Source organism: Carassius gibelio, chromosome A10, assembly GCF_023724105.1.
Source record: "Carassius gibelio isolate Cgi1373 ecotype wild population from Czech Republic chromosome A10, carGib1.2-hapl.c, whole genome shotgun sequence".
Classification (NCBI taxonomy): domain Eukaryota; kingdom Metazoa; phylum Chordata; class Actinopteri; order Cypriniformes; family Cyprinidae; genus Carassius; species Carassius gibelio.
In genome coordinates, this window is record NC_068380.1 from 7,615,622 (window position 1) to 7,630,140 (window position 14,519).

At 36.8% G+C, this 14,519-nt stretch overlaps 1 protein-coding gene and 1 pseudogene across 1 annotated transcript; both read right to left on the reverse strand.

The window, feature by feature from the left end:
• Nucleotides 1–2,550: 2,550 nt before the first annotated feature.
• On the reverse strand, nucleotides 2,551–4,464 carry LOC128020635 (olfactory receptor 6N1-like; annotated as a pseudogene).
• Nucleotides 4,465–11,403: 6,939 nt separating this feature from the next.
• Nucleotides 11,404–12,369, reverse strand: LOC128021015 (olfactory receptor 6N1-like). The gene has a single exon (XM_052607876.1). The coding sequence runs from the start codon at nucleotides 12,367–12,369 to the stop codon at nucleotides 11,404–11,406; it is 966 nt and encodes a 321-aa protein (XP_052463836.1).
• Between the last annotated feature and the right edge of the window lie 2,150 nt (nucleotides 12,370–14,519).

Below are 14,519 nucleotides of genomic sequence, written 5' to 3' on the forward strand. Positions count from 1 at the left end.
GTTTACAATATTTACCCTATTTACCAGTGCGTGTTCTGTTAAGCTAAACTCATATACGTAGTTTATTATTGAATCATAATCCCCCTTCAGCCTCAGATGCTTAGTGGTGCCAAGCCTCTAATACATGATATAATTGAATAATATATTACTGGCTCTGTTGGGAAAACAGAAAAAATATTTATGTCCTGTTTATTAACACTCCTATATTAATCAATCAATCACCTTTATTTATACAGTGCTTTAAACAAAATACATTGCGTCAAAGCACTGAACAACATTCATTTGGAAAACAGTGTCTCAATAATGCAAAATGATAGTTAAGGCAGTTCATCATTGAATTCAGTTATGTCATCTCTGTTCAGTTAAATAGTGTCTGTGCATTTATTTGCAATCAAGTCAATGATATCGCTGTAGATGAAGTGAAGCTGCTTAAAATATCTCTGCCTCCTTGTTAGTGCGTCCTCCTCCCATGCCGGAGACCCGGGTTCGAGCCCCGCTCGGAGCGAGTCGTTGGTGCTGCTGCTCTCGTTCAGTTTCAGCCTCGGGATCTGATTCTGGATCATAAATAAACGGCTGAATCTGACTGTTAGCCATGGTTTGTTTTGGATGATGGTTTTTTCCTCACGGTAATGTCACAGTTTCCACATGCTCTCAACACAAAAGCCTACTGGCGCTCGTGATTCTTTAGCTCCGCCCACACGTCACGCCTCCAGCGGCTCGTGTTTTTCCGGGAAAAATCGGTACAGACTATCTTTCTCTTATGAATATAATAAAACTAAAGACTTTTTGGAGTTATGAAGGATGTAGTACTACATTATAGGTACTCAAGATTAACAGGATATTGAGTGAAAACAAGCATTTCACCCCCCCCCCTTTAAGTAAAAAAATTGCACCTGCAATTTCCACTGTGAATAAAGGTATGCATGACCTGTGGCAAAGACATACATATAAAAAAATAGAGTCTTATTTATTTATTTCTTAATAATTATAACAATAATGATAGTTATAATAATAATGTTTATTAAGTAGAAAATTAAAAGCCAGAAGTTAATTAATTGTTATACATGTACCTATATTTAAGCAATGTCTATAGTTATTTATCTAGTTTATAGTTTTTAGAGCTTGTCACTGTAAAATGTAAATCTACTTTTTAATTTGAAAATACTTATATTGTATAACAAGTCTGATTGCATTTTAAAAACATGTATAACATGTTACTATGTATATGTTTTTTTTTTGTGACTGCAGTTTTCCTGTGAAATGCCCTCTGGGTGGTGCAAAACCATTTTATTTTCAACCAAAAAGTTCCATTCTCTGTACCATATTCGTCCTATTCTTTTTACCATAAATCTACTTCAGTGTTAAATTACATTTTAATTCCAGACTCAGGCCATTATTATGTTTTGACTTTTGTTTTTCTTGAGTGTCATCATCTACATAAATGGGTGTTGTCACTTATTTACTACATCACTCAGTGGTAATTCTCTCAGGTTTAGTTTCCCATCTGTACAATGTTCAGGGTGTCTAGTGTCTCCAGAGAGCAAATTAAGGGCATGTAGCAAGTATGTTGACACTCTTCAGACAAACAACAGTGACAGGGATTTTTGTGCATTGTTACGAGAAAACCCATGACATCAAACCTTTAATGAGTTTCTCCGTAAGCACCCCTTCTGTCAAAACGCAAACCTCAATGTCTGTCAAGTAAGAAAATAACATGTAGACAGTGTAAATAATGTTAGACTATAAGCTGCAGTTTTCATAAACCTAATCAGGAATTTAGAAATATTCTCAAAAACATCCCTTCTTGCTTATGTTTAAGTGATAGCTTTTGGTCTTACATGATATTAACTTTTTAAACAAGGTTTCTAGGCCAAACTAGGTCACAACATTGCTACTCATTTTGTTAGAAATGAGTTTTCAAATGGTTTCTCATATGGAGACCGCACTAAATGATAGATATAGAGATGAGTTTTATCAGTATAATATTGTTAAAAGGAGTCTTTAAATCCCCTTTGGGTGACATTGTATGCTCAGGGTCACAGTGGTGCCAAGGGTATAATGCACTGATGATCTAAGTGAATAATAGATTGTCATTAATGTCTCTGTTGGGAAATGACTGAAGGAAAATAGTTAATTTATTGTTTATTAATACAGCAATCATCTTTTCTTCCCCTAGTGTATAATCAAGTGAAACGTCTTCTCAAAAACAAAGAAACAACACATTTCAATATCGAGAATTAAAAGCCTTGTTAATTTCCTTCATAGGGGAATTAATTCTTATAATTATCATTGGCCTGACAGTTTTTTTCTGTGGAAGGTACAGAGAGCTCTAGAAAGTCTGTTGAACATTAGCATCATTAATAAATACTGTCCATTACACAACACAATAAAAGAACATCCATGCATTAGTTTAATTTCTAACATGAGCAAGAGTGTCACAAATTACATTAATAAATGCAACTAATAAATGCAACAACAACATCATTAAAATCAGCTAAATTGACACAATACACTGTTATGATAAAACCTTTAAATTAATTGGTGCGACGTTTATGTGCAACATGCTTCTGCTAATAATTTTCTGATCTCTTTAGTTCTGGTGCAGTAAAATGTGGGGTTTATTAAGGGAGGAATAAGAGAAGCAACACTTAAAAATGCATTTCTCTCTGTTAAAGTCAGCACAACTCCTATTTGAGTAAACAATCTGGAGACCATTTTTGGTGCATAATAACTAAATAATACAATGAGGTGACTCAAACAAGTGTTGATCATTTTAGTCGCACTATAGGCCAGGACAGTATGTGTGCACTTAATAAAGGGGAACTGCCCACAGAACCACCACTGATTAATCATTGCAGGCAAGAAAAAATAGGTTTCAGGATTAACACAAGCAGCTCTGATCATAGAACAGGCTGACAGTATGGGACGTTGTCTACCACAGATGTCAAAACACCCATTAAAGCGAAAGTAATGAGCCAAGTCAGAAAAATGAACAGAAATGTTCTTGAATTTGTTGCAATGCTGTAGTATGTCTAGTATGCCTGATCGCAATAAGCAGGTATATTGCCATTAATGTCAGAGCCATGCATACTGTGAAATCACCAAGATGATAGAAGAACATGCTTGAGATACAAGAGTAGTATGAAATGGTTTTAATATCAGCTAGCAGCTGAGATTATGGTTATGCTGCAGGTAGAGGAGAACATTGTCAACAACAGATAGATAACAGATTAATATATTGGTTTGTGTAAATGCCAGTTGAGATGATACACAGATTAATCCCGTTCCCAAGCAATATGAGCAGTGAGCATTTCACCAAGTACAACATGTTTCTGGATCAACATCCTTATTGATCCTGGTACAACATTCCAATCAACCAATCAGAATTGAGATAACTTTTCACGAAATATCTGTTTTAGGCTTAAAATCAGGGTTAGGAGCTTCTACACCCTTGTATATCAGCTATCATTTCCCACTGATTTTAGGAATAAATTACCAGTAAGATTAGTTTTAGGGGTAGGAATTGGGCTTAGTCTATATTTTTGGACAATAATGTTGATCCAGGATCATCAAAAGATGTTGACCAAGAAAAGATGTTGACCAACATGTCTTATGTGTCTTTATGACCCAATTTGAGCATGTAGGTTAATAAGATGAGGAATGATCTGAGGAGCTTTTGATTCCGCAGGTGATCAAATCCACTGATTATAAAGCTAAATTGTTCACAGTTTCATTTGCCATTTTCAGTCAACTGCTAAAACAGACACAAGCAAAATACAACATATACACATGATTAGTCAAAATTAATTATATCCTTGATGTACTTATTTATGCACAGAAAAAAAGCTCCTATGAAGGAAAATGGCAGCAGGATGCAGACGATGTTTGTAAAGGACATCAATCTGAGTATCATCTTGATTAACAGATGTTTACATTAACCAGTGTACATAGTATTCTCTGATGTAGATTGATAACAATGTTTGTGGTTTGGATGTAACACCCCATCCTGAATGGTTAAAATCATTATGCATCAGAAGTTAAGTCTAGTTAGAGGTTAGATTGTTTCTGCCTTTGTATCTGAAGCATGAATCTTCTTAATGTTAGTGATGTTTCATAAACAAGTTTTGGGAGGAGCATGCGCAGATAATTTACATGGCCAATTCATCATCATTTATCACATCCAATAATCAAAGCAGTCCTACCTTCGTTATTCTAATCTTTCAGCATTCGGTTTGCTCTATTTGCCACCTTATCACAGACCCAATTTTCTGTCCAATTAAGAGATCTATACCGGGGATTTTTTAAGATCTTCCGCAATTTGCCGGCCCCATGATCACTCATTCTCTGCCAAACACGGCCGCCAAGCACCAAGCATTATCGTGACAGCTACTCTTCTCGACCAGCCACACGCTGTGGCCAATAGACCGTGCAAAGCCCCGAGCTTGCCCCGCTTGACACCACCATTGTCCCGCTTAAGACCCGGCCCTCCTCGAGCGCTGGATCACAGCAGACATTCAGCGAGCCTGGGCCGCACCCCAGATCTCACCGCAGCAAAGCCTCACTTGCTTCCTGCCATGGCTCAGCCTTTCACCATGGCTTTTCCAGTCACAGCGCAGTTTGAGGCTACCTCCACTAGCGGTGCAGACCGTGTGTTATAAATGAATAACTTTTCAGGTGAAGATACTAAATGCAGGTTTCGTGGCTAAAGTTTGTTAAACGATGTTATGACGTAATTATGTTGCAATTTTGCAATTTTTTTAACCATGAAGCCAACAAGGCATTTTTTTCCAGAGTTGTCATCCACACTGAAATGTCTGAAAGCATTACATTTGCCTAACTGTGCATCTCCAAAACCTCACTGAGATGATACCATAGACTGTATAAAAACGTAGACGTAGTGTCCATGACTTTCACCCATAGGTGAAGGAGTAAGTACCGAGCTCAGAGCCCTTTCCCTGGACAGCACGCCAAATATGCATAACCCTTTACTCAGTTTATTATATATAAGTGTGAACTCGTGAATTGAGCATAAAATAATGTCTGCTGGCCCTCAGTCCCAAAAGTGACATCAGTTACTGATTCTATTAAAACAATTGTGTAATGGGATCTCAAACACTACAGGGAATATTATCGGCTCAATCATTAAGAGGGCCCCTGTGTATATTAATGGGGCGGAAGCATCATTGCTATTTTACTAAGATAGTGAAGCAATTGCTTGAGCAGGAGCGAATTATTTATTTTCAGTATTACAAATTATTTATCATTCAGAAATTTAAGCAGACCGCAAGTTAGTTTATTTTAACATCACAAATAAGTGGAACATTAAAGACCACAACCTGGCAAATCGTTAAATCATAAGCAAAAGCTGTTGCATTTGAGCCCTGAATGGCTGATTAGATTTGTGGAAATAGTAGTTTATATTCTTACATAATTTATCCATCATTTTATTTTATTTTTAATACAGCTTGATTATTATGTCTTCTGAGAGAAGGTGTGCTCACTGAGGAAGACATTAGAGATCTGATGTCAAGAGTTTTCATGGAACATAGTGCTACAAACAATGTGACCATTTTTTATTCTTTTTTTTGCCTGAAGAGTGTCAACACATTTGCTATGTTAATTTGCTCTCTGGAGACTTACAGATTCTGAAGATTGTACAGATGCGAAACCTAACCTGGGAGTATTATCAATAATGAGCGATGTAAATAAGTGACATTATCGATTAATGTTCACAATGACACACAAACACAATCAAACCAAGCTGCCTGTAACCTTTAACCTTTACCGTAAGTTATTTATCTATCAATAAAGACCCATACAAAATACAAAATAAATACTTACACAACTAAACCACTTATTAAGCATTTGGATATAACATGTAATATGACTTGTGAACAGGGCCGTGCACAGACCTTTTGAGGGGCATGTGCTGAAACTGAAAAGGGCACCCCCCTCCCTTTTTTTATATCAATTATATATATTATCTTTTTTAGCTATTGTGTTTGGTTTTATAAGCTAATTTGTATTATTTGGTTAACATGATTATGAATGACATTGAGAAGAGGGGAAGGTGAGCAATGAGTCAAGTATTTTTGACAAACTTTTTTGAAATATAATTTAAGTAATTATGTCCAACTCAATTCCAGATTATAAGAGACTATAGCCATACCGTTACTATAACATATCCAACATGTATCCGCCTACTTGGCAAAAATTTGATACTGTGGTGGACCAGGGATGTTGGTCTCTTGAAGGTCTCTTATTCACTACACTTTCCCTAAAATAAGCCAGCAATGAAAAAATAAATAAAAATAGTGTGAAATGTACAGTTGCAATGAAAAGCATTTCTGAAGGATCACGTGACACTGAAGAGTACTGAACTGGAGTAATGATGCTGAAAATTCAGCTTTGATCACAAAAATAAATTACATTTTAAAATATATTCATATAGAAAACAGTTATTTAAAATTGTAAAAATATTACACAATATTACTGTTTTTGCTGTATTTTGGATCAAATAAATGAAGCCTTGGAATGAATCATGAATTACATTCTGCGTGATAAAATATAAAGATTTCACAGTGATCTTCTGTAAAAAAAATTTAGTTACTACTAAATTACTGTAGTAAAACCATGTTTTACTACATGTTATACATGTGAGGACGAGCAGAGAGTATACCATAACATGATTAGCCTAAATAATAAATTAAGTCTATCAGCAATCATAAATCAAAGAAGAATTTCTTAGAAATATATGTTATCTAGGTGACGAGGATCACTCGTCGCTTTGTGTAAGTTCCAGTACGAAACAGCGGGGGGCGCTCCTGTTATGATTTTCCGATGGTAAAAACAAATTATATGTTGTTGTATTACTTGTCAATATATAGTTTTTGACCAGCGAATGTGTGCAAATGTGAATTTTTTTGTCCATCATTAAAACCACGACGGCGCCTGCCGCTGCCGGGATCACATTACATTTTCATCTACAGGTTACAAACTAGTTTTTCTAGACGGAGCGCTCAGTTTTTCCTGTGGTAAAATGCATTTGGCCAAAATCGCATTTTATAAAAGATGAAATGCTACTGTATGCACAGGCTATTTAAGTGTTGGCTATATATTGGCTATGACTAGATGGCAAATGCTAGCCCTCTCTCTCACGCGACGTCCCCCCTGTGGAACTTCAGTTGATTCAATGAATATTGAGGGGGCGGAGTTATCAGCTTACTGACAGCTTGAGGATCGAATAAGATTTACAAAAGCTCGTTTTAAGAACTTTCATTTGCTAAATATTTGTAAAACAGACAGACAGATGTAAAGGGTGACCAATAGCATTGATAAAAAAAATAAATAAATAAAAAAACACCACCAAAAAAAGGGCACTTCAAAGTAACGATCGGCCGATCGTGATCGGAGCACCCCTACTTCAAAGTGTAAGGGCAAAAAGGGCATGTGCTCTGCACAGGTTGAGCCCTACCTGTGCACGTGCCTGCTTGTGAACAACATTGGAGTAACAGCGTTTGGTCATAAAATAGGCTTTGTACATTGTAGAATTAAATTCTTATTATTTTCTTACATTCTTTTTTTTTTCACTTTAAAAAAAAAAGAACCGTCTATAACAAGATCAAGTCATCACAACATTATATGTAAGGATGTTGTTTGTTGACTTCAACTCAGCATTTAACACTGTCATTCCCACCAAGCTGACCACAAAACTTGGAGACCGGGAAATTAACACCTCTCTCTGCAACTTGATTATGCACTTTCTGACCAGCAGACCTCAGCATGTTAGGTCAGGACACACCTGCCCCACCACAGGCGGCAAGGAAGTCGACCGGAAGATGAAGTCGGCCGCGTGCCGCCATCTTGTAGCAGAACTTCACTTGCGTTAGCATCCCATTGACCTCCCATTCATTTTGGCATCACTTTGACAGCGAATAACTTTACATCGGAGGCGTTTAAAGACTCCATTATTTATTTCTAAAGATACACGACAATGTATAAAGGGCTCCATTACCTTCTATGTTACATTATAGCCCCGTAGAAACAGTTTTTGTAAAAATAGGCTAACGATTGCGTCATAACCACTCGACTCTCTGTCAGTAAAGAAATTACCGTACAGACAGGAGGAGAAGCTCGCAGGCAATTAACTTAATATGGCGTACTGGCGTTACATTTTAAAATACTACACAAAATAATTAATCAGAATACTTACTCCTGCTCACTCACGACAAAGAACTCCCCGCTCAAGCTCGCCGTCTCTGCAAGATTAACGATGGCAGTTTGCACACACAGCTACTAGAAGATTTACATCTGTCAGACAGGTTGCTGACGTCATCAAGCTTAGTTTGAGTCTGCGCATCAGAAACGGAAGTGCTAAAAATAGCTAAAAATGGGCTTCACTTGTCTCAATTGTGTTCCAATGGGGTCGCTGTGTCCATTTCTTTTACTGTCTATGCTCCTCCACCATAACAATCAACACCGCCATACCACAGGACTTTGTGCTGAGCCCATTTCTCTATCCCCTCTACACCCACGACTGCAAGCATGGATCTAACTCCATCATCAAGTTTGCAGATGACATCACAGTGATTGACCACATCAGAGACAACAACGAGACTGCCTACAGGGAGGAGGACTTATTAAAATGTAAGATTTAAGATTTAACTAAGTATGCCAATTACAGTACATCCTGAGATTGCTAGAAATACAGCATTTAAAACGAATTCTGCTCATATAGTTAATTATCACGTGCTGACGTGCTGATGGCCAGTTATAGAGATGGTAATCATACTAATGCACCTTAAAGTCAATAATCACACTTTATTCATATAGACGGTGTTCACATTGATAGCTGTGATTAAGTCAAGTCAAGTCACCTTGATTTATATAGCGCCTTAAACAAAATACATTGCGTCAAAGCAACTGAATAACATTCATTAGGAAAACAGTGTCTCAATAATGCAAAATGACAGTTAAAGGCAGTTCATCATTGAATTCAGTGATGTCCTCTCAGTTCAGTTTAAATGGTGTCTGTGCAATCATTTGCAATCAAGTCAATGATATCGCTTTAAATGAAGTGACACCCAGCTAAGCAAACCAGAGATGACAGCGGCAAGGAACCAAGACTCCATCTGTGACAGAATGGAGAAAAAAACCTTGGGAGAAGCCAGGCTCAGTTGGGGGGCCAGTTCTCCTCTGACCAAATGAAACCAGCAGTTAAATTCCAGGCTGCAGCAAAGTCAGATTGTGCAGAAGAATCATCTGTTTTTAATCTGGTCTTGTCCCAGTGGAAGGTCTTTACAGGGGATCTGTATCTGGGGCTCTAGTTGTACTGGTCTCCGCTGTCTTTCAGGGCTGTAGAGGTCCTCTCTATGTGCTGATCCACGATCTGGTCTGGATACATATTGGATCCGGGTGACTGCAGTGACCCTCTGATCTGGATACAGACTGGATCTGGTGGCTACGGTGACCTCGGAATAAGAGAGAAACAGACTAATATTAGCGTAGATGCCATTCTTCTAATGATGTAGCAAGTACATCGGGTTTTATAGGAAGTGTTCCCGGTTTCGGTTTACCTAAGTAATGCAGCCTAAAAATCCTTTTACGGATTTGGATATTAGAAGCATATTAGTATGTTATGTGTAAACCAGGTTAAAGAGATGGGTCTTTAATCTAGATTTAATCTAGAATAATGCGCTCTCGACATTTGTCAGTATAATAATGCCCTAACCCTAACCCATATTTTATAAAGTCTTTGATAAGTTTACAATACGAAGTTCTAGCAATGTAATTTGCGTGATGTCCCCGCAGGTTGGGGCGGGTAAAGAAATGTAACTTTATGCGCGATGCGGGCTGGGGCAGGCCAAATAATTTCAGAAAAGCAGGACCTGCGGCTTGGAAAAAAATCGAGACCCGCGCATCACTAGTACCCAGTAGCCTATTTATACTGAAAATTAATCAAACTAATCAAGCTCATAATGGAATATTAAAATTTTTTGAGATAATGACATTTTAATTTTCTAAGGTGTAACCACCAGAATTAAAAACTTAAAATATTTCAGTTTGTGTGCAACGAATCTAGAGTACAAGAAAGTTTGATTTAATTAAATTACAAAAAATAAAAGACCTTTTCAATGATTTTTAAAAAAGATGCATCTATATGCAATAATAGCCTAAATGAGACAGCCAATGATCACCAGATTTTATACAGGTGTTATTATAACGTGTATGTAAATGGTGATCAGCAACCAAATAATTGATAATGTGGAAGTTACTGCCTCTTGACTTGGTGTGACTTGTCACGTTTTGCAGACAATGCAAAGGCATTATCTTCAAAATAGGAGTAAATATCAAGTTTGAGTTGTTTGAGTTGAATTTTTTTTACTGTTGGCAATTTAGATTACTAAAATATCTAATTGTTGCTTGGCCATGTGCTCTTCTGTCCACGTGTGTTGTGTTTTGTGGAGCACATGGTTTGTGTTCGACCACGTTGTCCTGTATTGTTGTTGCACGCAGATCATGTTATCAGCTGCGTGCTTTCATATCCTGTTTTGTTGTGTGCTGTGTAGCGCACAGCTTGGTTTTCCCTGGCTGCATGTTGTCTTATCTTGTATGAAAAACTGAAAAAACTATATGGGGTAGTTTTTGTTGCTCTTTTGTTTAATTTTATCAATAAAAGCCCATTGTCTGCAGCATTGAGTCTTCGCATCAACCCTTCGTCCCCTACCCTGTCAAAAGGGGCCCTCAGTATGATTGCTTTGGGGCTTGGTTCACATTGTGTCTTCATTCTGCACTTGGTTTTGGAATGGTGCTGTTGGACGCATTCCCTATATGTGTGTCAGTGCAATTGGTGAAGAAGAAATCACCCACCAAAGGAAGGTTTATGTAGCAGTTTAGCTAACTGATATGAACATATTCAAGATATGTCAAAATTTAACCAATCAGTGTCAACAAAAATTGTACAAATTGGGCTATTTCTCTATCGCACCTATAGAGTCAGGACTTGTCTGTAAGGCCTTAATAAAGTCTGATATGGTTGCATGTCTGGCGAATGTTGTACACAGGAGTTAGCAAGGGTCAATGGTTATTTTTGTACATATGAGTATCAGTTTATCTTAGAGCTTGCAAAAAATAATGAGAATCAAACTTAACCATGAACTTGTTGAAACACATCTTTATTTAAAATGTTTTAAACCTCAATATTTTTCTTAAAATTTGTCTGTTACTGTTAGCATTACTTCATACTGGGATGTTTGCTAAAACTGATGGATGTGACACATCACAGCCCTACTTAGAACATTTTCCACCAGTCACCACTGCTGTAAATCACCTTGCATCACCAACATCTTCAGAATCACCCATGATATTTAATACAATATTATATAATTTTATCATATAATATTATTATGATACAGCCTTTAAGTGATTTGGTACAATTCTTTTGTGCAAAAATACATCAGCTAATCGTTTCCTGATCTCTTTAGTCCTGGTGCAATAAACAGTGGGGTTTATTAATGAAGGAACAAGAGAGGCTATGATTATTATTGCGTTTCTGTCTGTTAAGCTTAACACGACTCCTATTCGAGTTAGTAAATTAGAAACCAGCTTTGGTGCATAATAACTAAACAAGACAATGAGATGACTGGAGCAGGTGCTGATCATTTGCTTTTTGTTTGAGTTGTTGGAGAGTCTAGTAACGCTGTAAGCCAGGACAGCATAGGTACACAGAATAAAGGGAAACTGCCCACATAGCAACCAAAGATTGATCATTGTAGGCAAGAAAAAATAGGGTTCAGGATTAACACAAGCAGCTCTGATCATAGAAGGATAATCACAGAACACATATCTGATGACAGGCTGACAGTATGGGACGCTATCTATCACTGATATCTCAACACCCATTATAGCAAAACAAATGAGCCAAGTCAGTGAAATAAGCAGAAATGTTCGTGAATTTGTTACAATGCTGTGGTACCTTAATGGAAGCCTGATGGCAATAAGTCTGTCTATTGCCATCAATGTCAAAGCCATGCATACTGTGATATCACCGAGATGATAAAAGTATGTCCTTGAGATACAAGAGTAATATGAAACAGTTTTAATCTCAGCCAGCAGCACTGAGATCATGGTTGTGCTGCAGGTAGAGGAGAATATTATGTCAACAATGGCTAGATTACAGATTAATATGTACATTGGTTTGTGTAAATGTCGGTTAATCGAGATGACACACAGATTAATTCCATTCCCAAGCAGTATGAGCATGTAGGTTAATAAGATGAGGAATCCGAGGAGCTTTTGATTCTGGAGGTGATCAAATCCAGTGATTATAAAGCTCTGTACATTGTTCACAGAGTAATTTTCAGCTGCCATTTGCATTAACTCACTTCCTAACATTCAGACACAACTATTTCAAAATACATATATAAAATTATATGACAACAATTACACCCATGAAGTTCTCATATATACACAGAAAAAAAGCTCCTATGAAGGAAAATGGCAGAAGGATGCAGACAGCGTCTGTAATGGCCAAGTGATGAAAACTGTGAAAGTTGAAATATAGTTTTAACAGAATTATAAAAAGAGTTTTGATCATTTTAAATTCTAAATATGAATAATATGCAAAACATTTTGCAGTCTGATTCTTCCTTAGAGATGTATTTTTAGATCTTTACAAATATTAGAATTTCTTATACAAGAGCTTCTCAGATGTTCCTCTCATCCATTTCAACAAATGTGTATGTGTGATGTTGTGCCTTTTATTTTTTTAATTGCGTGACACATAAAGTGCGTCACAGTTTTTCAGCAGCAGTGATTAATCAATTAAAATATACAAATATGTTTTCTTTAGCAATGGTTTTTCATGTTGGTCTTACACAGCTTAAATGTCAAAAAGTATAGAATATTTTAAGAAAATTAAAATGCCAATATCGTATTTTTTGAAACCTGTTGTGAAGAACACAGTATAGCCATACTGGTAAAAAATTCAGGCAAGGGCCTCCCAAGAGGCGAGTTGAGGTCTTTTGTGTTTGTAGGGCAGTATAGGTGTGGAGGCCATAGGCAGGGAATGACCTCCTGCTGGGCTTGGTCATATTCTATTGGTGATATGTAGGGAGAAAAAAATCTATTCACCTAACTATCGCAATTCTTTTTCAATTTTCCATTCGATTGGTTTTACCTCAGAATCGATTTTTATTTATTTAATTATTTTACTTTTCCTAAGAAGTGGAGGGGAGAACGTTGTGCTTTTTAATTTCAACAGTGGGCGAAATGTAGCCTATAGATGTGTTCGCTTGAAGCAGCACAGTGCAGACGATCAGCATATGACATCAAAGAACTGCAAAAGAAATTTGAGAAATCAAGACCATGACAAAGGCAAAGGATAAAACCTCTTCCAGAATTATTTCTGCACTTTCCTGATTTGAATCCCAAGTGTGGAAACACTTTGTATTTTACACACAGCTGGGAAAACATGACTAAATAGGACTAAAACCGTTTGCAAAGTAACTTTATTTTATTAATTTTGTTGAACATTTGACATTATTTTTCATGTGCAAGTTCAGGGTTTTGGTACTTGAAAGTTCCATGGTTCAAGGTACTTTAAATATACACTGTACATACACATGTATAGTCCTGAAATAAAAGTTCAGAAAGATCTGATGCATTTTGCCAGCCTGTTATTCCCCAATGGGGTAGTTTTTGTTGCTCTTTTGTTTATTTTTTTTATCAATAATAGCCCATTCTCTGCAGAATTGAGTCTTCGCATCATCCCTTCATCCCCTACCCTGTCAACAGGGGCCCTCAGTATGATTGCTTTGGGGCTGGGTTCACATTGTGTTTTCATTCTGCACTTGGTTGTGGAATGGTGCTGTTGGACGCATTCCCCATATGTGTGTGAATGCAAGGCAAGGCAAGGCAAGGCAAGTTTATTTATATAGCACATTTCGTACACAATGGTAATTCAAAGTGCTTTACATAAAAGAAAGTAAAATAATCATGAAGAAAAATAATAACAAAAATAAAACAAGCAATTTTAAAACTTTTAAAATGATTAAAACATTTAAAAACAGTTAGAAAATTATTTTACATAAAAAAAAACAAAAACAAAAAAAAAAAAACAGTGAAAATATAGTGCAATCAGTTCGGACATTGCACAGTGCTCATTCAATAAATGCAAAGCTAAACAGATGCGTTTTGAGTCTAGATTTAAATGTGACTAGTGTTTTAGCACATCTGATCTCTTCTGGAAGCTGATTCCAACTGCGGGCGGCATAGTAACTAAAGGCGGACTCCCCTTGTTTTGTGTGAACCCTTGGTATTTCTAACTGACTTGATCCAAGTGATCTGAGTGCTCTGTTAGGTTTATATTCAGTGAACATATCTGCAATATATTTCGGTCCTAGGTCATTTAGTGACTTATATACGAGTAAAAGTACTTTAAAATCAATCCTAAATGTAACTGGAAGCCAGTGTAAGGACCTGAGAACTGGTGTGATATGCTCAGATTTTCTGGTTCTAGT